We start from the raw sequence: 27,684 nt of genomic DNA on the forward strand, positions 1-27,684 counted from the left end.
TACTCCAGGGAAGCATCCTAGGGCCCCTGCTGTTTAACCTCTACATAAACGATCTCCCAACCACACACAACACAACGATGGCAATCTACGCGCATGACACAGCCATCCTTGCACAAGATTGGAAACCATCAAACATTACATCATGCCTACAGACTGCACTCAGAGTGGCTGAGCCTTGGTTGGAGAAATGGCGCGTTACAGTAAACGTCGAGAAGTGCGAAGCCGTTCTGTTCACTACAAGACCGAAGCAACTGCACAAGCACCGCTACTGCAGACCAATAACTCTACATGCACGTCCAAGACGTTTCCGCGAGAAAGTCAAATACCTCGGTGTCTGGCTGGACCACATACAACACATGACCAACTGAGCAAGCGCGAGGCTCAAACAGCTCTATCCTATGCTCAATAGGCGTAGCACACTGAACAGAAGGGTGTCGAGGTCCATGTACATGACACTTATCCGACCCCTGATGACGTGTGCAGCCCCTGTCTGGGGATACGCTGCACCCACACGCCTGCGCCATCTGCAGCTCGTACAAAACAAAGTGCTCAAAATCGTAAGCAATGCTCTATGATACACACGCATCGCGGGGAATACCGACTTGATACTCTCAAGGAGGTAATCCACAAACTCACTACAAGACTATACAGGAACTCCAGACATTCGCAGAACCCGTTTATTCTGAATATGGGGAACTACGACCACAACCATAGATGGAAACATAAAAGACCAAAAGACATACTTGTAAGGACATAACATTTATGGCCAAGCATACACAAACATAACGGTAAAGGTGATCCCCTGCTAATTAGAAGCTATTACTGGATATCCAGCTGAAACACACTGCGAATAACTGGCGCCACACAGGGAAGCTGTACCGTACACTGCATGCAGACAAGCTCCACACATCCCCCACACAGTGAGATTATCTATGGCCGTAATCCCATTACTGTATAACGATCTTGATTGTTCCAGGAATGTAGCAGCAGCAGCAACTGGGGCACATCGCCATCGCTTGTCACGGTAATGATGCTAGATACCTATACTAACAAATCCAACCTTGCATGAACTATCGCAGCTAGTAAGCCACTACTGCTCATACTACCCATCCCACTGTTGCAGAGGTTTTTTTTCCCATGGCACGAGCCATGGCACTTTTTTCCCTCTGCTCTTCAAATCGCTACCCTCACTCGCGTTTTCGTCCACTATCTATCACCTGATGGACCATGTCAATGCGTAGTCATACCCAGACGCATGGACAACATCACAGCCCAGCATATTGTGATCCACTTACTACACAACTAACATGTTTACGGAGGTGACAGTAGAACTTTTGGTTTGGTCACCACATTGGTGCGGGCGTGGAGGGGCCCCATCTCTTTTTTTTACTGCTGAGATAATCACTTTCACTGATCATAGAGGAAGAGAGAAGTCAAAGCTAGGCTGTGTAGTGGACTACAATAAAAACAAGTTTGGTGTTGACTTATCAGATCAGCGATTGTCATACAGCGCATTTGAACATCGAACTGTGAAGTGGTGGAGAAAGTTGGCATTCCATGTTATAATAATGGTGACTGTAAATTCCTGCATATTATATAATAAGGTTATTGGAAAACATCTCACAACATCTCACTTCATGACAGTTATCTGTGCAGATCTTGCACAAAGCAAAGATCTTTAACCCAACCTGGTCCAACTGGACTCTCAAAGACTATCAACTGGAAATCATTTCCTGGAAAAGGTTGAGACAGAAGTAGGTAAGAAACCGAAACAAAAACAGTGTGTAGTGTGTTCTCTGAGAGGAAAAAAACTGACTGGAAAAATGTGGCGAAAAGACACAAGCTACCAGTGTAGTGAATGTAAAGTACCATTGTGCAAAATGTCGTGCTTCAAAATTTACCACACAAAGAGCAAAGTTGCATACTAAAATAGTTACAGCAAGTTACTGTAGATAAGACATACTGTATCCATCATAATTACAATTTCTGTGTAAAATAAAAAAGATTCCTTCTAGAAAATACAGTGAATATACCTTTGACCAATTTTTCCTTTTTCAAAAACAATGTTATAATAATAACGCTTGTCAAAAGTATGTATTAATTCAAGAGAAAGGTATTATATATGGTTTTAAACAAGAAAGTCTAGGTCTTTCAAGAAGAGTAATTTTTTTGATATAACTGAAACTTTTCATGAGTTATAGTAGTTTAAAGTACGTTACAATCAACCAGGCTTTATGGTAGACACCCGCGCACAATGGCTCAGGACCCAAAGTGTTAATGTTATGATGCAATCAAAGTCTCCTCAAATCCACACCATGTATTGTGACACTGAGGCAACATTGAAAATGGTGTTAGAATGTTAAATGAGGAAAATTATCTCGGATCAATCCCTTTAAAAGAAATTCTGTATTCAAATATCACTCATATTAAATCTCTTTATGAACTATATTTAGGAAAGATGATTTCATTGGACATTGGTAAAAATACAGATCTGACTCGTGACCAACTGAAGAACTTTAAATTTAGATGCTTGGATTTTTTGATTGAGAGTGCTCAACAGATATTCAAATGGTTTCCTTTCAGTGATAATATTCTAAAATATTTAGAAGACTTGACCCGGGCTGCATTAGGGACAAAAGAATTCTGACTGTTCCCTGTCTTCCATGAAAGTATCCATGTTTACTCAAAAATGGCATCCCAGAAATTGACACTGAATGTAGACTACTGAGAAATACGGAGTTAGGATCGAAGAGTAGAGATCTGACTGAATTCTGGAATGTTGTCTGTAAGGGGAAAGGGTGAGATGGGACATATGTCCCCTAAGCTGTAAGCCATGATGATGTCGCTGTTGTGCTTACCCCATTTGTTGGCTGGTGTGAAAAGAATATTTTCACAATAAAGAGAATGAAAACAAAGTACAGAACAGAGTAAGCACTAGAATGATAACATGACTTTTAAATTCCATAAAGAATGCAAGATTTATGCCCAGTTACGGCTTTAATATTGGCACAGAATTTCTACGTCTGATGACTACTGACATTTATAAGGATGGTGGGGAGGAGGAAGAAGAATGTGAGTGAAAATATAATGAAGAGCTGCAGAAACTTGGAGCCACTCAGTAACAATTCTGGATGTGTGGGGTGTTGCACTGTCCTGCTGGAATTGCCTAAGTCCATTGGAATGCACAATGGACATGAATGATGCAGGTGATCAGACAGGATGCTTATGTATGTGTCATCTGGCAAGAGTTATATTTAAACGTATCAGGGGTCCCATCTAACTCCAACTGCACACGCCCCACACCATTACAGAGCCTCCACCAGCTTGAACAGCCCCCGGCTGACATGCGGGGTCCATGGATTCATGAGGTTGTCTCCATACCCGTACACGTCCATCTCCTCGATACAATCTGAAACGAGACTTGTCCGACCAGGTAACATGTTTCCAGTCATCAACAGACCAATGTCGGTGTTGACGGGCCCAGGTAAGGCATAAACCGTCATGTCGTGCAGTCATCAAAGTCACACGAGTGGGCTTTCAGCTCCCAAAGCCCATATTGATGATGTTTTGTTGAACATTTTGCACGCTGACACTTGTTAATGGCCCAGCACTGAATCTGCAGCAATTTCCGAAAGGGTTGCACTTCTGTCACATTGCACGATTATCTTCAGTCGTCATTGGTCCCGTTCTTGCAGGATCTTTTTCCGCCTGCAGTGAAGTCAGAGATTTGATTTATAATTGGATTATTTATATTCACGGTACACTCATGAAATGGTTGTACAGGAAAATCCACAACTCATCACTACCACAGAGATGCTGTGTTCTATCACTAGTGCACCAATCTTAACACATTATCAAACTCACTTAAATTTTGATAACTGCCACTGTAGCAGCAGGAACCGATCTAACAACTGCACCAAACACTTGTCTTATATAGCCTTTGCCAACTGCAGCACCATATTCTGCCTGTTTACATATTTCTGTATTTGAATACAAATGCATATACAAGTTTCTTTGGCACTTCAGTGTAATATAACTGTCTCTGCTTTTGTTATACCAACCCATAACGGTACGGTGGGGTCATGTGGACTGGAATTTTGTGTTTTGTTTAGTTTTTAGTTTGTAACAATGTAGCGCTACACATCTCACTAGGGAGGGCCCAATCCAAACCCATCCCGAAATTTTTTATGCATGAAGAATACAACGAAAGAAATGCACTGTAAAAATTTTAGCCTCTAAAAGACACTACAGCATACTGCAGCCAGAGAGAGGAGTCTAAAGGCGCATTTCACAGTAGAGCCACACTTTCCCACCAGGTATCTTTAAAAACTTCTTTCAGTTACTAGTTTTTGTATCACAAGAAGTTGCGTAACAGTGCTTAGTGCACACAGATTTTCCACTTAGTGCATGAATTAACCATGACAAGAGAGCGTAGTGCCGTGTAGCACAAATATCCAGCACAACACACAGAATCTAAACCATACAAAACTGGCATGTATCACTGATGTTTTGAATAACAGGTGGTTCATATTGACAGTTAAACTGCTGCAAAATTAGTTCTTAGGAAGGTGACTAGCACAGGACAATAAAGGCAGTGTTCGATGATACATTAGAGATAACTTCCATCAATCATCACTTTAATTTGTTGAAAAGAAATATTTCTTACACATACACCATTTTATAACAATTCTTGCAGTAAAGTTATTATCCTAATTCTTGTATATTTTGTGACTACATCAATTTTTCTTTCAGTTGGGGCCAGACTGGCCCTATTATACCAAGTACACGGCTTTTTTAACAAAATATTTTCTTCTACCCTAGACTGAGTAGAGTTATCGTCTCGTAATGAAAGAAAAGTATCAGACCCTGAACTCGATGAATAGGTACAATCAATGCTTGATGAAGTAGAGAGAGTTCAGCTTCAATGGTGACTCTGATCTTTATCAAAATTATAGAAGCAAACATGAGAGTGATTCAGCGTTAGACGAGGTAGAGGAAAATGAAAATCAGGTGGGAAATGCTGTTAGAAGCAACGAAGTCAAAAGACAGGAAAACCAAAGTTTGCTGTTTTAGTTGTAGTACACCAGTATGCAATGACTGTTGAAATTCTATTTGGTTTTGTTTCCTTCCTGGTTGAAGAAGTTTACAATTTACATTATTTTACTGCTAAGGATTCTATTGTTGTAATCCGTTAATAATTTCTGACTGAACAATTTCGTGATAGTAAAACAAATACCAATGCTTTGTACACAGAATTTTTACAATAAAATGTTTGCAGCTCATTGTAAGTCACAATTTTAAGTATGTTCACCATAAAATAACTGTTACAATTAAATTGATAAGATACTATTTTAATTTTGTTCCCCTAATTATGTGTAGAGGTTTTTTATGTATGTGTAAAAATTTATGTATATATAAAGATTTTTCCTATATCTTATGAAAATTTTAAGCCTCATCTTCCAGAAAAAAGGAATAATAATTTGGATCTGGCAACTCTGGCACTAGGTTCCTCGACTGAAGATCCATGACATGAACATCCCCACCTAGGTTGTCCCAGAGATTCTCGATTGGGCTTATGTCCAGGGAGATTGTGTGACCAGGGGAGTATAGTAAACTCATCCTGGTGCTCTTCAAACCATGTACACACACATTGAGCTGTGTGACATTGTATTGTCGTGCCGGTAGATGCCATCGTGCCGAGGAAGAACAAACTGCATGTAGGGAGGACATGATCCCCAAGGATATATGCATACTTCAGTTGATCCATTGTGTCTACCAGAATAATGAGATCACTCAGGCAACGCCATGTAAACATTCCCCAGACCATAACACTCCCTCATCCAGTTGGACCTTTTGATTTCGGAAGTTTCACGCCGTACACGCCAACGACCATCTGTCCAATGGAATACAAAACGTTACATCTCAAACAGCCACCTGTCGCCAGTCAGTGAACATCCAGTTGCAGTACTGCTGTACATAGTCCAGCCTACGTCGCCGATGAACAGCAGTCAGCACGTTTGCACAAACCAGGTGCCCGCTGCAGAGACCCATACACAGCAACATAAGGAGACACTTGGCGGTTAGCATGCACACATCTCATTCACCCTGTCATCTATGGCCTGTAGTGCACCACGGTTGCTTCAGAACGGTTTTGGATGGCACAATTTTGTAATGAACATTATCCCTAAACTACAGCAGCACATGAACAGTTTACTAACTTACCCATTTCGGAAATGCTTTCACCCTTGCGAGGAGGTCTATGAACATGCCCTTTTGAACATCAGACAAACCACTCTGTTTCTGTATTTATGACAATGAATGCACTGTTTTCTTCCCCAGCACACTATACTCTACTGCTAGTGCTGCCACATGCTGTATATGAACGGTTATTGCACGCTGACATCTAATATAGGTGGTGATCACATTAATATAACTAGACTGACTATTTGTGAAGTTTGTCGGAAGTCAGAAAGTGCTCTCGTTCTCACACAGTGAATGAATAAATTCTGGGTATTTGCACGCCAACAGTTACCATGTTTCAAGAGAAACAAATGTTTCATTGTGTTGAAATTTTAATGTAAGAATTTTAAGTTTTTAATCTATGTCCATAACTACATAAAATATTGAAAATCAAACCTTTGTTGCAGGTAACCTATGTAATGGCTTCTACGGGCAACTGGTATTTTTAACTGGAATGGTCCCTTAGAAACACAGATTACTTAGCCACATTGTATGAATATTTCGGATAACTAACTGAATCATAACACATGCATGTTTTCTTTGCACAATCTCTTAAACTGCAATGTACCACACAAGTTTTTACCTGCTTGGATGATGAAAAGGAAAGCTTTGGCAGATTAAGACTTTCTATGTCTACATTGTATTTCTGCATTAGGTCTAAAAGCAATTTCTGGATGTCTTCGCGCTTGCGATTGACCACTTCTTCAGGAAACCAGTCTGCTAGTTTTTTCATTGGCAAATGGTAGTCATCTATTGGATTCTGAAACAAAGGAAAAATACTGTCAGGTGATTTGGAGAGAGAGAGAGAGAGAGAGAGAGAGAGAGAGAGAGAGAGAGAGAGAGAGAATGTCATACGATTTGATTGTTGCATAGTGAACACATTGTTTGGGTCACACATATCTGACTGCACTATGTAACCGAAATGTCACATGGCGGCTGCTGAGAAGAAATATTTACTAATGTGTTAGACAATATTAATTAGTAACCCCTAACTGCATATTTTATCAAAAGGAAAAGTTAACTTGAGAAAACTATAAAATTACATGGAGATAGAATGGCTGGACAGAATTTGCTTTCACAACAAAGTGAAACACTAATTACGTCTAATAATACATGTCCCATGTCCTCCCAACAGATGGGTCCCTTTCATCCTTTGGTCTGAGTTCTCTTCCCCTCCTTCCTAACCTTATCAAACCTAACCTCTTCCACCCTAAGGAAGCAAGCTTCCCCCCCCCCCCCCCCCCCCCTCTTTTCTATTAAATGTCAGCCATTCTGTCTCCTCCTAATTTTATAGCTGCTTATCTTGAGTAGCAACAAAAAGTGTACTTAGAAGTGGGATAAATCTGTCAACAATGTGGGAGTGTGCTATGAGAAGACGCTTATCATAAAGCTATTTAATTAAAAAAGGTTAGCTGCATAATGAAAACAGCATTTCTACACCTTGATGACCAACTGAAAAAAATCAAATATAAGCCTTCACTTACTCTTATACTCTTAAAATTGCAAGGCTTCTGCTTACAAATAATATGAACATATCCACTCTCAAAGAGCACAAATGCATTCAAATGGAAATCTGAAACAATGGGTTCAACCACGCATGAGAAAACGTCGACAAAGGGTATAAGAATACAATAAAAAAATTCATATTTCAGAAAGAAAGATAAACTGAGAAGATCGATTCAAAAATTTCAGAGAAAATATAAACATGAAGCAAGACAATAAAAGTGTCCGAACTGTAGTGAAGAAGACTGTTTAGGATTAGAGAGATTGATTAAGGAATAAAAAGAGTCTTGCAATGAATCAGACAGAAAGAACATCTAATAACATTATGGATTATATAGGATGACTGAACATATACAACAAAGTGATTATTTGCTGGAAACTAGTAGAATGCACAGTGGAAAATAATAATCCCAGAGACAAACCGAGAAATGAGTATGTGTGGCTAGCAGTCCATTGTCTTGTCTGGCACAGCCCTGCAAACTCCAACAGGCAGCACTACCACATCTTACCCCACCCCTACCTTGCTATCTCTCACCCTGCCCACATAATACTGCTTCTATATCAGGGTGTATACGGGGACAAGGAAAAAAAAATCCCAGATTATTCCCAGATATCTCGTTTAAAAAAATACGCTTCTTCCCGGGCTAAAATACACTTTTTCCGTGCTAAGCGACATGTTTTCCATTGATTTTCCCTCGGAACTGTAAAACTTATCAATCCTTTGAATGGTTAACATTTTATACACTCGCACAGAACTTCCCGAAAAAAAAAGTAAAGACGAGGAGAGAAGTTCTGGAAAGACTTTTTGTTTCTGGAGCGTTGAAAGCAAGGTTGCAATGTCTTTATGTAGGCCAATCATATCTCATGCCACGTGATCTCGCCAGCCGATGACAGCAGATATTCAGAGCATAGGACACATATTATAGTCAGCCAATAGCAAGATCACTTGTTACGTAGTGTGAACGCACAAAAAGTTAACAGTTTACGTTAATATACATAGTATAGCGACAAGAAAAGCTAAGCTTTCACAAATAATATTAGTCTCGAAGATTAACAAGCTACAACAGAAACTAAGCTTTCACATGTAATACTGATCTTTTTTTGCGTGTTTTATACTTTAAGATAAGTCACAAATGTGCCAGTAATTTTAAAATTATGACATAAATGTCTGGGCTCGAAATTCTTGTAAGTGGCTGGTCGTCAAACTGCACAATTTTAAACGCTCTGTGATTTAGAAATCCATCCCACTTTCGCACACGTAACATAATTCATCTTGCGTAAAAAGAAATTTACTTTGAAAGTTATACTTCTCGAGCCATCGTTCACAATACTATCCGGAGACTGTTAGAAATAGGTTGGAGTTACCAGTTGCCAGAGAGTGCCGGAAAACAGGCACGTACGCAGCTGCAGTGGTGTAGGAAACCTGTATGTTCGCATTTATAAAGCACTAAGAGAGCTTACATTACACCATAAAAGAAACAGGACATCAGGGAACACTCCCAAGAGCATCGGAATTTCGTAAACCATACTAAAATGCATAATTCGGCTTTAAGTGCACATTGTTTCCCCCCCCCCCCCCCCCCAGATTCACAATGAAGTAGGTCCCATCTGATACTAGGGTCTTTAGTGTGGTTTTTGGGATGTAAATTCTGTTGGAGTACCAGTACTCTACGATCTCATTTTTGGTTCTTTATTATGACATAATACCATACATAGCAGAAAATGATAAAGTGCACTTGAAATTCAGCGAACAGTTCGAACTAGCCAATACTGTGGAATGAAACACTTCGTTTCAAATAGAATGATTGCCTCAGCGGAAAGATTAATAAAGCCAAATTTATTTAGAAAACTTGCAAAAATAATTTCATTGTTCTGCAAGGCAATTAATGCTCGACTGCTAATAACATGGAAATAAAAGAAAATCAGAAAACTGAAACTACTAATATAGTTTTGCCCTCGCTAATTATGTGAATGTATTTTAATTCACTTGATAGTGCCCGGCCACAGAAATCCTTCATGTTTTCATTTGACGAGCCGGCCGGAGTGGCCGAGCGGTTCTAGGCACTACAGTCTGAAATTGGGCGACCGCTACGGTCACTGGTTCGAATCCTGCCTCAGGCATGGATGTGTGTGATGTTCTTAGGTTAGTTAGGTTTAAGTAGTTCTAAGTTCTAGGGGACTGATAACCTCAGATGTTAAGTCCCATAGTGGTCAAGAGCCATTTTAACCATTCTCTCCCCCCCCCCCCCCCCTTGATGTGGGAGCTGTAAACGAAGAGAAGCAGCGAATTCACTTAATGCAAACACGGGTCACGTGGAGACTAACGCCCTCCCCACTACAACTCAGACAGTTCTGCGCATTGGCGAATCTGGCAGCTAGGGCACGTGAGAAAAATTTTTCTCGGTTGCATCTGACTGCTTGCTGCTACTAACGAACCTAATGTGAACAGTTGTGACATCATGCAGCAAGCAGCTTATTGTTACAAAGAATTATATAGTCTTCACTCTACGGCCTTTGACATATTTTTGCTATCTGCAGACGCTTGTGCATGTTGGGTGTTTTGTTTTGTAAATTGCGCATTTCCTTTGCCACTGAAGTTTTATTTTTTCCTCTCGTTTCTATTTTATTCTGCTGTATCATTCTCTAATAGCAGGATACAGTAACATTATTTGCTAGAGAATCATTCTTACCAGTCAAAATTACAAAAATTTAACTGAAAGCAAAAAGAATGAAAAATTTCCGGAATTCCGAAAAATTCCCAGGTTTTTTCCGGTTTTCTCCCGGATGAAAAAATTCCCGGGTTTTTCCCAGATTTGCCGGTTGTCCCGGGTCATATACACCCTGTATATGATCACTATATGCCCCAACCAAAATAGCTACTCATTTAAATCGCGCTTCAGTGCTCTGGCACGACAGTATGTGAGTTGTGAACATATGAATGTGTGTTTTTCTAAATCTGAAGGAGGTTTGTGTCTGATAGCTTAGCCTACTTCTTAATGAAATTGCCACTTAATGTTACCTCTTTGTGGTGAGCAGTGCTCTATCCTAGCTCATATATTGTTATATAGGTCTGATCATTTATCATTTAGTTTACAGCAGTTATGCTAAAATGTAGACAAACAGGTAGCAAACAGGAGCGCTGACAGTATCAACACAACCTACGTGGTTGCAGGCCAAAACAAAAACATACAGATGCCCTTAATTATTTGCAATAATTGTGTAAGATACACATAAGTAGCACAGAATTGTAACAGCCTTTATCAAGAAGTAAAAAACAATGGCAATTTAATGAACACTCAAAAGGATGAACCTATTTTTGTCACTTTTCATAAAGACTGAAACAAACAACAAATTAGTCCACTAATGGTGAAGTTTGAATTGTGTAACAATTGGGAAATGATGTCATGTTATTGAATTACAAACTGGTAATGCTATCTGAACTAACTGCAGTGCCTTCTGGAAGTATAAATCTTTGAAGACATACCAAATTATGATCAGCTGTCCGCTATTTTGACTTCGTCAAGCAACTGACCCAAAGCTGTACTACAGCAGTAAAGAAAAATGATAAAAAATGTTGACTCAATGACATTACCAATAAATAACTGCAAGGTCAAAAACACTGTTCGAATAGCCAAGGCATGCTAACAGCCCATTTAAAAATAATTACTGAAAGTTTGTACATAAATTGTGTCACCTTACTAACATTCAGAAAGCTTTTTCTTGCACGTGCTTTCTAATATCCATTGGTTTCTAGATCAGTACCATTAATAAACAATGTTAAGACAACTTTTTTTCTAAATAATTTTCTTGGTTTCTAATACATCAATGAATAAGATAACCTCTAAGCATGTCGAAATATGGTGTACTTTAAAAAAATCATATTGGTAGTGGTGATGCATTACTACCTCTAAAAATATTTTTGTTATATATACTTCATAACAATTACAATTCACTAATGACCATAATTTTACATATTTTATGAATTTACATCTGAACAGTATAGAGGCAACACTATAGCATACCATGAAGAAACTCTCGACATACTGCAACAGGTACAGACCACAGTCTGTAAAATTTGTTTGCTGTGGGACACGTGGCGAGGCACCTTTGATTGTATCCTTGTTGAAATCTCGGCTGCGACCCATCTTCGTTCGATATTCAATACGCAGATAGTCTCTAAGCGTTGCCACAACACGTGTCCGGCTAGCTCCCGAAAGTGAGTCAAAGATAAGAATGCAGGGCCTGTATCGAAATAAAAATAGACACACCAAATTAAATAGAATGGGAACTGAATCAAAAGTCTGCAGCCTACTGCTTCAGTACATAACAGAAATTTCAAAATCAGCAGACCGCGCCAAAGGAAATTTCACAAAAATAATGACCACTACAGCACTTAAAGAAAACGGAGACTATATGTAGCATCAAAACCAGTTTGCAGCATCTGTTAAACAATGTCTGGCTTTCTAATGCACTGGGAGTCGAGAGAGAATAGAGGAACATCAAGCAAAAGTTGATGAAAATGTATTTTGGATAGCCTATTAAGGCTAACCGTATGGAAGGCACACAACACACACCATGACATCTGCCTGGTGCCACACACTTACGTTTGCAATACCACCATCATGCTTACAGTGCATTATGTTTAATAACTAATTTGTCTGGTACCACCTATTACTTCCTCCCTGCACCAAAGGCACATGCAGTATTTTTGTGTAGAGTAAATAACAGATTTGATTAAGGGGAACTATAACTGTAACACTATGGGATAGGTGACTACAGCAGGAAATAATATCAAAATGAATGACAAATCAATGGACTATAAAATATGATCAGTACTGAAAACAAAAAACTAGAATTAAAGACTTGCATAAGCAATGAAACTATATTCAAAGATTCAATATCAGTCAGAAACTACCACCACAGCTGTACTGATTTGCATTTATTATGTTGTGACCAATTTCATACAAAACAAAATCAGGTTACCTGCAGTTACACAAAACAATAATTAGGATAAATGGTATGTGACTCACATTGCCAAGAGTCTTCCTAACAAATCCCCCAGAGTTCTGCCCGTATGATGGCTTAAGAAGACTACCGTATTTACTCGAATATAAGCAGCACCCGAATCTAAGCCGCACCCAAAAAATGAGACTCGAAATTGAGGAAAAAAAAATTTCCCAAATCTAAGCCGCACCTGAAATTTGAGACTCAAAATTAAAGGAGAGAGAAAAGTTTTAGGCCGCACCTCCAAATAGAAACAAAGTTGGTCCATTGTAATATGAGACACAATTTAGGTCGAATGAATGACGATACAGCTACAGTAGTTTGGTTTGAGTCGTAAGCTTAGAAGTTAAGCTTTACCAGGTAGCCATTGTTATGTGTTAGGCGCTCCGTCCATATTTGTACAGGTACCCTTCCTTTTTCACGTGCTTCGTCTAGTTTGAATTCATGCTTATTTTTCTTTGATCTGATAAGTGCCATTCTCTTTGTTATAGGTGTTTACGTCACTCTAAACTGAAAATGTATTACTGTACTGTGTCGTGCATTGTGTGTCACATTCTGATAATGAGTGTTTACAGCCTGTCGCCGCTCGCGGCATGGCTTGCTTTTGTGCGCACTACCACCGCTTACAATTAAAAAAACAAAGAGAGAGAAATCGTCTCATTAGCGAAACAATGGCAAGAGACTGCTATTTGTTGTTACTTACACTGCCGCTTTCTTTGATAATGATCAACAAGAAGCAAATATAGACTGTGTATGATAGAAGATGTTCTGAACGAGAGATTAGCGAAAAATTTTCTCCGTTTGAAAATCTTTGCAGACGCCTCTTTAGTACATTACATTCTGTACAGAAGTTAGATTCATCTTAGATTTAAAAATCTAGTCAATTACCGTGCTTCATTTCTGACTGTATCACTATTAGGCATACGAATAATACAAATATAAACATGACGTGATAAATATATTCTTCTGCGTTTGCTGCTGTCTCACTCTTGTTTCGTAGTTTATTAGGCAGACAGGATTTTAATGAGATAGCAGCAAACACGAAACAAATACACGGCAAAATGTTTATATTCGATTTATTCTTATGGTGAAGAGGATACCGCATGTGATTCACAATTCATAAAAGTTCCTATTGGCAACCATCTCTTCTCACAGGTAGGAAAAAATTCAGTTGGCCATATTGACAAACATCCCAGTGAAATGGTGCTACATTCGAAGATGAACAATACGGAATTTGTATTTACTTCGTTGGATAATGTATGAAAATGCAGTGGTTGAAACTGGGGGCGGCGAAAAAAAGCTCATCTTCCACCTTTTTTTTTTATGACGCAGAGGATTTGGTGCCAGTATTTATCTTTGTGCCTGCAAAGCATGCCTGTGTAGCGCTACATATATGCAACAGCAGAAGTTAGTTGTGGCGGCACCTACCAAATTTTTCAGAACTTCCACTTAATTTGCACTCGATTCTAAGCCGCAGGCGGTTTTTTGGATTACAAAAATCGGAAAAAAAGTGCGGCTTACATTTGAGTAAATACGGTAGTTAGCTTACATAACATTGAAGGCAATTTTTGGAATATTATGATCACATAAAGACACTACCGACCACTTGGTAGGCACAGGGTGAGCAATGAGTGCATTTATCTTGACATGCTGTGTAAACTAGCTTGTTTAGACAGCACCACTCCAAAGGAGAGGTAAATTTTAGGATATCATAATCATTACATATATACACAATAACCTAATTGCTGAAGTGACATTCAAGCATCAAGGTACCACACAATTGTTGAAACAATTTGCAAACATTTATACATACAAAACCTGAACAAAACAATTATGCACAACAAAAAATTGGCTAAGCGCAACTTTGACACACACTCTTGAGGGCTCTGTACAAACATAATTACGTATGTAGATAGTTCATCCATCCCAAGAATCTTGATGATCTTTCCCTTTTATTGACACTGAATCTGGCAAGAAATTGGTCCAGCGAATTTCAAGGCCACGCCAAAATCTTTAAGCTAGTTCCCGAGACAAGCCCAGACATACAAAATAAGTGAGCAGGGGACTTAAGTTTATGTATCTTGAGAGAAATAGATAGATAGAAAGAAAGAAAGAAAGAAAGAAAGAAAGAGAGAGAGAGAAAGAGAGAGAGAGAATTAATAAAATATTTTTTATTAACTTACATTTTATGTTTGCATGCAGTATTATTTCTCTATTACGCTTCTGACAAACAATAAAATGCAATGGAAGTTCGAATACAGAAAGATATTTCTTGTGTGATATCATTAAAAATTTGACAATTTTCTGTATTTTTTTCCTTTACTTGTGATGCGAAACCTTACTTCTTGCCATGTTTCATGATTCTAGTTCAATGACTTTATGAGTGAGGTTCCAAGTATCAAAATATGTACCATAAATGACAATGTCTTTTGACTGCAGCAACTTAGGAGCTTAAATTTTTTTACAGCACCACAGGATGATAGACCTTAGGATGCGACAAATTTCAACTTGGTACCTACACCTGTTTCTGAAAAGAAGGGTTTTTAGCAGTCAATCAGACTGATATACAGACTGACGACAAACCTATACTGTAAGAGCTCGGTTTTTACAGACTGATGCATGGAACTCTATAGAGACAAATTCATGTGCCTACATAAAGCTGTATCATCACCAGACAGAGAAAATAGCAGGTGGCACAAAAGACTAATTATGTACAATAAAACAGTAATAGTGATCATACAGAACGATCATAACCAATGAATGAATGTGATTACAAAGAATTGTATTGTCACTCAGCGGGTCAAATGGAGCACTGCTTGTTGTGCTTCTGCCAGCCAGTCAAAGGGATGTTATACAATTGTTGTATTACACAATTTGCCTTAAACTTTATATAAGATAACTAGACTTTTTATGTCATGATACTGGTACAACTCTGTGGGTATTTGTTGCGAATACTGTTGGCTGTGTGAATTACCAATCATTTATTTGTGTCAGTTGTTACAACTTTTATCATAATTTGTGTTTTGTCTAACTGCATTTAACCTGCCAGTGATGATATTTCAGATGAACCCAGCCACAGCATAGACATGTGTCAACAAATACAGCGGTCATGGTTTCTTTTCATATTAACAAGAATCAGCTGTGGATCGCAAGATGCACAAGGTCACACATTCAAGGAAATGTAGAAAAAGAATTCCTTCTTGCAACATGGCAGGAGACTGATGTTCAGAATTCAAATTTTCTTTATCCAAAAATCAGAGACAAAAGGGCTGGAGGGAAGGAAATGACTCACTGAAGAAATACAGTGCAGGGATGGATGAAAGCAAAAACAACAATACAACATCGCAATTGACAGATTTAAGAAACAAGGAGGTAGAAATGGAAGAGAAAATCTGAAAAATCACAGATAAGGAAAGGACACAGATAAGCATATCTGTAAAAGTGGGCATGAACCATGAACAGAGGGGAAGGGAAAGCGCAAATACTGGGATACAAATGCCACAACACACAAAAAAGAGCAAACAAATGAACTGAGGCCAGCACTGGGTAACATGAGAGAGAGAGAGAGAGAGAGAGAGAGAGAGAGAGAGAGAGAGAGAGAACAACGATTAATGTAAAATGAGATCAAGTGGTTCAGAAAAGCCAATGTGTGTCACACAACTACCCACCTATGAGATGATGGTGACTGTGACTAATATTGGCATGTATCAATCAGTGGAATGTAACAATATCAGAGAAGGAAAGATGCTACTCACCATGTAGCGGAGATGCTGCGTCGCGATAGCCACAACAAAAAGATTCACACAATTATAGCTTTTGGCCATTAAGGCCTTTGTCAGCAGTAAACACACACACACACACACACACACACACACACACACACACACAATGCAACTTGCACACACGTCTGCAGTCTCCGAGAGATGTTGACCTCCACCTCAGAGGTGGCTACGTCAGTACCTCTGTCCATATCAAACCTACTAACCACCAGCAATACTTCCATTTACAACAGCTGCCAACCATTCCATACCAAGAAGTCCCTTCTGTACAGCCTAGCCACTCATGGTTGTCGCATCTGCAGTGACAAGCAGTCCCTCTCAAATATACCGAGGGTCTCACTGAAGCCTTCACTGACTGTAACTATCCTCCCATCGTAGTTTTAAAAAAAGTCTCCAGTGCCTTATGTTTCCAGGCTCCCACCACCTCCCAAAGTCCCACAGTCCAGCCACAGAGGAGCATTCCCTTCCTAACTCGGTACCATTCGAGACTGGAGCAACTGAGTTACATTCTCCAGCAGGGTTTCGATTACCTCTCGTCGTGCCCTGGAATGAGAAATGTCCTGCCCACTGGCCTGCAGCCACTGTGCTGCATTCTATGCAGGCATGATAACCAACAAGCTGTCTGTCCACATGAATGCCTCCCGACGAACTGTGGTCAAGAAAGAAGTGGACCACCCTGTTGCTGAACACACTGCCAAACATGATATCCCTCATCTCAATCACTGCTTCAGAGCCTGTGCCATATGGATCCTTCCCACCAACACCAGCTTTTCTGAATTGCGCAAGTGAGAACTTTCCCTGCAGTACAACCTACGTTCCCGTAACACTCCTGGCCTCAACCTTGGTTAGTCACCGTCCTCATCCATCCAGTCCCCCCTCTGTTCCCATTCCAGCAATACACAGCAGTCATTTCACCTTCATAACCAATTTTTTAATTTCTTTTTATTTTTCTCCTTTCCGCTACTTACCCCCTTTCCCCTCCGTTCCTTCTCTCCTTCCCACCGTCTGAACTGCAACACTACACTGTTCACCACTCCCACCATACTATCCCTCCTCTTCCCCGCCCCAGCCTCCTCTTTTCCCCCACCTAGTTGCCACTCCCATCATCCACTGGTGCTGCTGCTGCTGCTGCTGCTGCTTGAAGTGTGTTTTCAGTTCTCTGAGACTGCAGACGTGTGTGCAAGTTGCGTTTGTGTGTGCGTGTGTCTACTAATGACAAAGGCCATAATGGCTGAAAGCTATAATTGTGTGAATCTTTTTGTTGGGTCTATTGCGACTCAGCATCTCCGTTATATGGTGAGTAGCAACTTTCCTTCTCTGGTATTGTAATATTGGCATTAAGTAAACGTGCATCTACCTATACACCTCACAAGCCATCTTGTAGTACTTGGCAGAGGGTAGCTCGTATACTACTATCATTTACCACAATTCTTATTCCAGTGACAAATGAGTGACCATAGGGTGAGCCTCCAAGTAAACTTGAGACACACTGATTTTTACCTTCATGTTCTTTTAATGAGGTGTATGTGGGAGGAAGCAATAAACTGAGTGAATCAGAAGTTCTGTCTGCACAGGTAGCTTGAAAAAGGGATTAGGGTGCAAAAAATAGAGTAATTCTGATTTTCAGGTATGTTGCTTTTGATTCCCCCCTCCCCCCAATAAAAAAGCAGGTTTTAGATCTTATCTGTCATCTTGAAAAAACTGATTAGAATGGCACTTTTTTCAGTTTTTCCTCAGTAACTTTCTTCTGGTGCATTTTACACAAAAACATGCCCCTGTCAATTTTTAAGAACGTTACATTTCTCACAAATTTCATATAGGGCATGTTGGAAAATTCTAAAAACCTACTAGCTGCGAAATTCTGCAAACATATCTATAAATCACAAAAAGTGAGATGTCTGGGGTTTTGCCTTACAAGCTTTTCAACGCTATTTTATGCACAATGCACAACAAACGTTGTTGTAAAGGATTTAATTTCCTTCAAGATTTATACAAAATATGTGTAATTACTCACTATACAAACCCAAAATGTTGCATTAAGAGTGTTCGTGTAAGTGGACTCTAAACTAAAAATACCACCCTCAGTGTAAAACAGTATTACCGTATTTACTCGAATCTAAGCCACACTTTTTATTTCCAGTTTTTGCAATCCAAAAGACCACCTGCGGCTTAGAATCGAGTGCAAAGTAAGCGGAAGTTCTGAAAAACGTCGTTAGGTGCCGCCACAACTAACTTCTGCTGTCGAATATATGTATTATGTAGCACTACGCAGGCATGCATTGCATGCACAAAGATAAATACTGGCGCCAAAACCTCCGCGTCAGTAAATAAATAAATAAAAAAGATGGAAGACAACTTTTTTCTCCGCCCTGAGTTTCGACCACTGCATTTTCATTTTCATACATTATCCAACGAAGTAAATACAAATTCCGCATTGTTCATCTTCGAATGTAGCACCATTTCACTGGGATGTTTGTCAATATGGCCAACTGAATTTTTTCCTACCTGTGAGAAAATATGGTTACCAATAGGAACTTTTATGAATTGTGAATCACATGCGGTATCCTCTTCACCATAATAATAATACGAATATAAACATTTTGCCATGCATTCTTTTGTGTTTGCTGCTATCTCATTTAAATCCTGTCTGTCTAATAAACTACGAAACTAGAGTGAGACAACAGCAAACGCGGAAGAATATACATATCATGTCACGTTTATATTTGTATTATTCTTATGCCTAATAGTGATACAGTCAGAAATGAAGCACGGAAATTTACTAGAGTTTTAAATCTAAGATGACTAATTTCTGAGCAGAATGTAATGTACTAAAGAGGCGTCTGCAAAGATTTTCAAACGGAGAAAATTTTTTGCTAAACTCTGGTTTAGAACATTTTCTATCATCCGCAGCATATAAATACGGACGGAGTGCCGGACACATAGCAATGGCTACCTGGTAAAGCTTAACTGCTAAGCTTACAACTCGAACCAAACTACTGTAGCTGTATCGTCATTCATTCGACCTAAATTGTGTCTCATATTACAATGGACCAACTTTATTTAGATTTGGAGATACGGCCTAAAACTTTTCTCTCCCCTTGAATTTTGAGTCTCAAATTTCAGGTGTGACTTAGATTCGGGAATTTTTTGAGTCCAATTTTTCAGGTGCGGCTTAGATTTGAGTAAATATGGTACTGAATGTAGTACAATCAAACCTTTGTATAATAATTACCAGCAGACTGATAAATTATAATTTTATATGGGACCAACTGATTTAATATATGTAGTATGTTAATTACCCCTCATTATTACGATGAAGTAAATTTAGCAACACCCCCTTTATAACAAAGACAAAATTTAGAGGAATTTACTATTTTCTATTTCTAAGTAGCTCACTATAGCAGTAGGTATTGTTTATTAACTACTAGACTTTCATTTCATTTCAAGTAGCTTCACTACACACTACAGAACTGTCTTTATTCTAGCAGTAAAGAGAAGCTTACAGCCGTGGACGAGCTGTGCTGAGCACCAAACACCAAAAAGCTCCTTTGTTTGAAAGAGTGGTTAGTTTGTACACTGTCTAGCTTCAGTAGCATACAAAAGTGTTTTGTTGAGCTCATCTATAGCTTAGCTCCATGATTTTTGCAATCTGTCAATGTTTTTAGTTGATGTAAACACTTTCGACTTCGCTAATATTTGGACAATGAGTGGAGCTCAGAAACAAATAAGGTTGGAGACAAAAATTGAGGTTTTGAAAGACATTTATATTGGAATGAAAGTAGTAGACGTGGCGAGGAAGCATGGACTTGCACATTCAACATTAGCTACATTCCTTAAAAAAGGAAAGGAAATAAAAGAAAATTTGTAAGTGGCAAATTTAGCCCTTCAAGAAAAATAATAATTTTAAGGCAAGTAACAGATGATTGCAAAGACTTAAGAACAGGCATGGGATCATTTTTAGAGAGATTTCAGGAGAAGAAAAGTCACCACCTTTAGATAATGCAGAATTTTGGAGGTAAAACACTATGTGTAAACTGTCAGAAAAATACAGTCCTTAAAACTTGTACAACACAGATGAGATGGGATTGCTTTATCAATTGATTCCAGAGAAGACTAAAGCCTTTAGACGAGAAAAATGTAAAGGAGGGAAGCAGTCTAAAGTACGCCTAACTGTTCTCTGCACCAACACGCCAGGGACACATAGGAAACACAAACTAACACCACTCGTGATCGGACAATCAGCAAACCCACGGTGCTTCAAAAATATAAGAAACTTACCAGGTAAGAGGGTACATACATTTTCTTTTACCTCCCTTTAATTTATAATTTAAATCAGTACAGTATAGCTTCAGCTGTAATGTTTTGCTACAGTCATAATGTAAATGTAATTTATTTTGTCGCAGTCAATTGCAAGGCAAATCGAAAAGATGTATGACATCCACTCTTTTTAGAGAGAGTGTACTTTCGCTTGATAAAGAGATGTCAATGAAGAATAAAAAAATTGCATTAGTGATGGATAATTGTTGTGTGCGTAACAACATGCCAGCATTGAAGAATGTTGACATATGCTACTTCCCCCCAACTCTACTTTAATTCTTCAGCCACTGAATATGGAGGTACTTAAGAACTTTAACACAAAATACTGTTCACATTTAGTTCAATACATTATCGTAAACAGTGAAAGAAAGGTGAGCAATCCCTACAATTTCAATGTGAAGCAGGCTTGTGACATGATTGCTAGTTCCTGAAAGTGATTGTGAACTGCTGGAAAAATGCAAGAATTTCTGAAAGTGAGGATGTTGGTGACAATGTTGTGGTGGATGAAATAATGCAGGACGATATTCTATGAGATCTGGACTCTACAAGGGTAATCCCAAAAGTAAGATCTCCTATTTTTTTTTATAAGTACACAGACCCGTTTATTTCTTTAATGGTTTACATCAGTTTACAGTTTGAATATTTCGCTATTTTTTGACAGAATCACCATATCTTTCGATGCATTTTTGTAGACGGTGTGGCAGTTTTTGTACACTCATATCATACCAGCTTGCCGCCATGCTGTTCACCTCGTCGGTGGAGTTGAATCACTTTCCAGCCAAATGTCCTTTTAACCTAGGGAACAGGTGATAGTCACTGGGTGCCAAGTCAGGACTATAATGTGAGTGGGTGATTATGTTCCACTGATACTGTTGCAGGAGTGCAACTGTTTGCTGAGCGATGTGTGGGCAAGCATTGTCATGGAGAATGTATATACCCTCATTCAACATTCCTCTTCTCCGGTTCTGAATTGCCCTTTGAGTTTTTTCAGAGTCTCTCAGTACCTGTCAGCATTAATTGTAGTCCCAATGATTCAGCTCCGACGATGAGGTGAAAGAAGAGGTTCATAAATTTCTGAACACCCATACTCTGCTGTACCTAACCCTTGCATGCCACACTCTCAAGTGCTGCTTTCATTTAATGTAAACAGTTGCAGTCCAGCTAAAATAGTCATAAATAATGGTATGACTGCATGAGGTGCGTGTGTGTGTGTGTGTGTGTGTGTGTGTGTGTGTGTGTGTGCGCGCGCGCGCGCGCGCTTCTCTCTCTCTCTCTCTCTCTCTCTCTCTCTCTCTCTCTCTCTCCCCTGGAGAAGGCTTTGGCTGAAACTTATTGTGTAACAGTCTTTTTATTGTGCCTGTCTCTATCATCTTTAAGGTGAGTAGCAATCTATCCTTTTCATGATTGTTGAAATTCCAATCTGAACTTTTCATAGTCTTTTCATTCTCACTGGAGGCCTATTGTTGATGTACTCTAAGAATATGACGACTCTAGGAACAGACTGCAACCTCTAATGCATGATCCATATGTGAATGGAACAGGTAGAAACTGTAATAACTGGTACAATGGATCATACCCTCTGTCATGCACTTCACAGTTATTTACAGAGTGTACATGTAGATGGTGAGACAGATTGTTGACGTGACTTCCCCCTTCTTCCGTTTGTATGAATCCCGAAGGCAATTAAATACCTATTATGCATTGACACTGTGCACAAGACTGCACTAAAAAATGTTGTTAAGGCGAAACCATTGACTTAAGATGCTTCTGTAAAAATAACTGTTCAAAGCAACACCCACAATTTCTATGAAGCCATGACACTTTAGAACAAAGTTCTACAGTGCCTATAAGAACAATCTTGCAGGCAGTGAGAATTCTAGTTTAGTGTTCTGCTTCATCTCTGGCAGAGTCTAGAACATTATGGCATTTACATGACATCACAAGAAGAAATCAAGTGTGGTCTGATATAGCTTCCACTGTCTGTGAATGGTGAGAGTGGAGCTGATGTTTGGATATCACTTCCTGCATGTGCAACACACATTTCACAGGCAATTACTGAAATGCTGTTTGAAGGCTCCTAATTACTGAGAGCAAACAATGCTTCATCTAACTTCTGGATCCTTACAGTTTATTGTCGTAGTTGATTGTAACATTGTGGTACCATTTTCCTTGATTCCCTTAGCCGTCGAATCAGCCTCAGAAACATGGTGTGTAGTAATCTGACATGGATATGTGGCCTATCAGTTTCCATTTCCTTGTTCATACATGAAAATTTTGTGTCTTAGTACTGACCTTGGTACACTGCTAGAGATATTTATATATGCCCAGAAAATAACGAACCACATTTTTTTTTCTAAGCCATCAACATCAGCTCGAATGCGAAACGAGATATACATTATTTGAAGTTTCCGGAAGGCCCACATAAATTTTATGTTTCCTCCAAGAGATAGCATAGCCACAGCAGAGTTTCAAAATGACAACTGTACGTGACATGTGTTACAAGCAGCGTGTCATCACTACATTTCTCAGTGTGGAGAAATAAACTGTTGGGAACTCTCACAAACATTTGTGTGCAGTTGAAATTAACAGAAGTACAGTCAATCACTGGGCAAAGAGGCAATTCGCCTGAACTCTGAGATTTGCAGTGCTCAGGGAGGAAATCCATGGCTGTCACACCTGACAATATGCAGATTGTTGATAAGTTCATTCACGGTGCCAAAAACCAGTGAACACATAAACGAAACTCAAGAGGTGCTTCCAGTGACTTCGGCTCCAGAACAACCCAGGTGATTGATTGATCTAACACAAGTTCAAAATATCACTAAACAGAGTTCGACATCAACACTGACCTAACTCCCTCAGACTTTCACTTGCTTGGGTCATTAAAGGATGCCATTCATGAAGAACACCTCAAGAATGATGAAGAAGTGATATGTGCAATAAAGAAATGGCTTGAAGACCAGAACAAGGAGTGATACCCACATGGCATACACACCGTTGTGCCTCACTGGAGAAAGACCATAGAATGGGAAGGAAATTAGTGGAAAGATAGAGATTATAGAAGAAACATAATTCTTTCTTGTTTGTACATTTCACTGTGTTCAATAAATAATTGTTGAAAAAAAACATAGTGCATTACTTTCTCAGCAATCCTTGTAATTTATGAATTTCTTTGGGACTTTTCACTATTTGTTATATGTCACGCCACAACACAACAGGGGAAAAAAAGACTGACCTTAGAAATATTAAGCACAGTATGGTAAACTGAATCATCACAATGAATACACAATAGTACAACAATGTTGTTGTTGGACAATTCTAGTTATAAACCAGGCAGTACTTTATTTTTTTTAAAACTGTTATGACAATCAAGAGAAGTAGTTGACACTGTCTACTACCATAATCAATTTAAGAAGACACCTCTGGAAATGATACATCAAAGTGCATGTAGAGGTGGCAGAACACACAAAAGACAACTGTAATTGTCAAGTTTTCGGAGCCAATGGCTCCTTTTTCAGGCAGAAGAGCTTAAGGGGAAAGGAAGAGAGGTGAAGGAAAAGGACTGGAGAGGTCTAGGAAAAGGGATAGATTTCGGTCAAGTCACTCAGAACTGTGGGTCAGGAGGAACTTAGCATAATGAATAAGAAGGAAGGACTGATTGTTGGCAACCACATCAGACAGAGATTTGAAAACTTGAGAGCTTAAAGGTGGAAGACAGGGATTACTGCTTAAACACCATGCATGAGTTAATAAGAGTGAAAAGCTAAATTTATTTATGTAACAGAGGTGGGAGGGGAGCAGTGAAAAATAGACAGGAAAGACAATGAAAGTTGTAGAAAACTAAAATGGAGTGAATGGTTTCTACCTTCTGAGTTCTGAGAAGCTGGTGTCTGGGAGAAGAATACAGATGACACTTGTGGTGAAGTAGGTGCTGAGGGGCACGAATGTTATCTTGTAGAGCATGCTCTGCAACAGGATATTGTGAGTTACCAGTATACACCCTCTGCCTATACCCATTCATTCTAATTGATAATTTGGTGGTAGTCATGCTAATGCAGAAGGCCGAACAGTGTTTACATATAACAGCTGTATATGATGTGTCATTTCACAGGTGGATCTCCCTTTCATAGTTTATGTTTTGCCACTTACAAGACTGTTATAGGTGGTGGTAGGAGGGTTCATAGGGTAAGTCTTCCAGCAGGGACCGTCTTAAGAGTTAGTAGCCACTGGGTAGGAAGAAGGGTGGAGAAGGAGCGTAAGGTCTGACAAGAATATTGCGGAGATTGGGAGGGCAACGGAAAGCTATTCTAGATGTGGCAGGCAAAATTTCAGACAGAATGGATTTCATTTCAGGGCCTATGCACCCCCGTACCACCACCTATAACAGTCCTGTAACTGGAAAAACATACTATCAAAAGGAGAGCCACCTACGAGACGACAAACATCATATCAGATGTTATGTAAACACTGTTTGGGCTTCTACATTGGAATGACTACCACCAAACTATCAATTAGAATAAATGGGCATAGGCAGAGGATGTATACTGGCAACTCACAATATCCTGTTGCAAAGCATGCTCTTCAACACGACAGTCGTGACCTCAGTGCCTGTTTAACCACATGTGCCATAAAGATTCTCCTCCTAGATATCAGATTCTCAGAACTTCGCTAGTGGGCACTAGTACTACAACATGTCCTTGGTTCTCACCACCCGCATGGCCTTAATTTACGTTACTTTCTTCCGTCTCAGCATTTCTTCATTGTAACTACTCTTTGCTTCACTCCGTTTTAGTTTTCTACATCATTCATTGTCTTTTCCGCCAATTTTTCTGTGCTCCCTTCCCACTTCTGTTACGTACAATGCACTACTTCTTTTTAACTCTACTAACTCATGCATGATGTTTACGCAGTAATCTCTATCTACATATTATCCTTTATTCCACCTGTAAGCTCTCACATTTTCAAATCTTGTCCTATGCAGTCTGCAAAAATCAGCCTTCCCTCCTCATCCCATACAATAAGTCTCTCCTGACCCGCAGTTCTGGGTGACTTTCCCAAAATCTACCCCTTTTCCTAGACCTCTCCACTCCTTTTCCTTCACCCCTCTTCCTTCCCCTTCAACCCTTCTGTCTCAAGAAAGGAGCCATTGACTCCGAAAGCTTGCCAATTACAACTGTCTTATTGTCTGCTCAGTTGGTGCTTGGTGAGTAAATTTTTTATGTGTCCAATTAAACAATTTTGTCAATAACGGATTGCTTTTGTTGTTAAATTGCATATATAGGTATTGTACGTATATAAGAGATAAAAACTTACTGTTTTATAGGCTCTCTTGTTGCTTTTGCAGAGTTTTTACTGTCTGATTTCTTACTAGGGTAAAAAGAATCAACAGAGGAATCAGCAAAAAGAGCATGTTTCACCGTTGCTGCTGGCTTAGAAGAAGCATCCTGTAACAAATGAGAAAAAATAGCTGAGAGACAAAATACATTAACAACATTATAACCTAAATGTAGCAGCAATGTACATACATCATAAAAAGTTTTGCATCCGAAGGTTCCGGAACCTATACAGAAAATTGGAAGAGAGACCAAGATAAACATCATTTCCACTCTTTTTATTGCTCATGAAAACAGCATATTGCATGTTGTACCACTATACAGCGAGACCTTCAGAGGTGGTGGTCCAGATTGCTATACACACCGGTACCTCTAATACCCAGTAGCACACCCTCTTGCATTGGTCCACACCTGTATTCGTTGTGGCATACTATCCACAAGTTCATCAAGGCACTGTTGGTCCATATTGTCCCACTCCTCAACGGCGATTTGGCGTAGCTCCCTCAGAGTGGTTGGAGTGTCATGTCGTCCTTAAACAGCCCTTTCCGATTTATCCCAGCCATGTTTGATAGGGTTCATGTCTGTAGAACATACTGACCACTCTAGTCGAGGAATATTGTTATCCTGAAGGAAGTCATTCACAAGATGTGCACGATGGAGACGCGAATTGTCGTCCATGAAGATGAATGCCTTGACAATATACTGCCCATATGGTTGCACTATCAGTCGGAGGATGGCGTTCACATATCAAACAGCTGTTACGACACCTTCCATGACCACCAGCGGCATATGTTGGCCCACATCAGCCACCCCAAAGCAGCAGGGAACCACCACCTTGCTGCACTTGCTGGACAATGTGTCTAAGGCATTCAGCCTGACCAGATTGCCTCCAAACACGTCTGGTTGAGGGCATATGCGACACTCATTGGTGAAGAGAACGTGATGCCAATCCTTAGCGGTCCATTCGGCATGTTGTTGGGCTCATTTGTACCGCGCTGCATGGTGTCGTTGCAAAAATGGACCTCGCCACTACTGCAGGAAAGTGCAATGTTTTTCATTTCATCTTTACTTCAAGTTTAACTTAGATTTCCAAATTCTTTGAAACCAGTGCCTCTCAATCGCTACACTGACATGAGTGGCAAATGTGCATGCTGTCATACATTATTAACCATCAAGAGGCTACTTCGTGGACAATGAATTCTGGTTTCACGTAAATGAATGCAATGGAATAGAAATGGAAATACCTAATACGAAAGGACCAGAAAAATTCACACTTTGTGATAAATGAGAATACAGATGACCCCCCATGAACCATGGACCTTGCTATTGATGAAGAGACTTGGGTGCCTCAGCAATACAAAGGTGCAACCACAACAAAAGGTTGTCAGTTGAGAGGCGAAATAAACATGTGGTTCCTTATGAGGGACAGCAGCATTTTTAGTAGTTGCATGAGCAACAGTCTGGACGATTGACTGATCTGGACTTGTAACATCAACCAAAACGCCCTT

General features: G+C 39.5%; 1 protein-coding gene across 8 annotated transcripts in view; it reads right to left on the minus strand.

Moving 5' to 3' along the window:
• Nucleotides 1–27,684, minus strand: part of LOC126284967 (histone-lysine N-methyltransferase 2D-like) — a 322,299-nt gene that overhangs the window by 15,013 nt on the left and 279,602 nt on the right. For all 8 annotated transcript variants that reach the window (XM_049984245.1, XM_049984244.1, XM_049984243.1 and 5 more), the window contains 3 exons: nucleotides 26,157–26,287; nucleotides 11,766–11,985; nucleotides 6,824–7,000 (listed from right to left, as the gene is read on the minus strand). In XM_049984245.1, the coding sequence (XP_049840202.1) occupies nucleotides 6,824–7,000; nucleotides 11,766–11,985; nucleotides 26,157–26,287 (528 nt within the window). The remainder of the gene's footprint in view (nucleotides 1–6,823; nucleotides 7,001–11,765; nucleotides 11,986–26,156; nucleotides 26,288–27,684) is intronic.

This window comes from Schistocerca gregaria, chromosome 8 (assembly GCF_023897955.1).
Source record: "Schistocerca gregaria isolate iqSchGreg1 chromosome 8, iqSchGreg1.2, whole genome shotgun sequence".
NCBI lineage: Eukaryota > Metazoa > Arthropoda > Insecta > Orthoptera > Acrididae > Schistocerca > Schistocerca gregaria.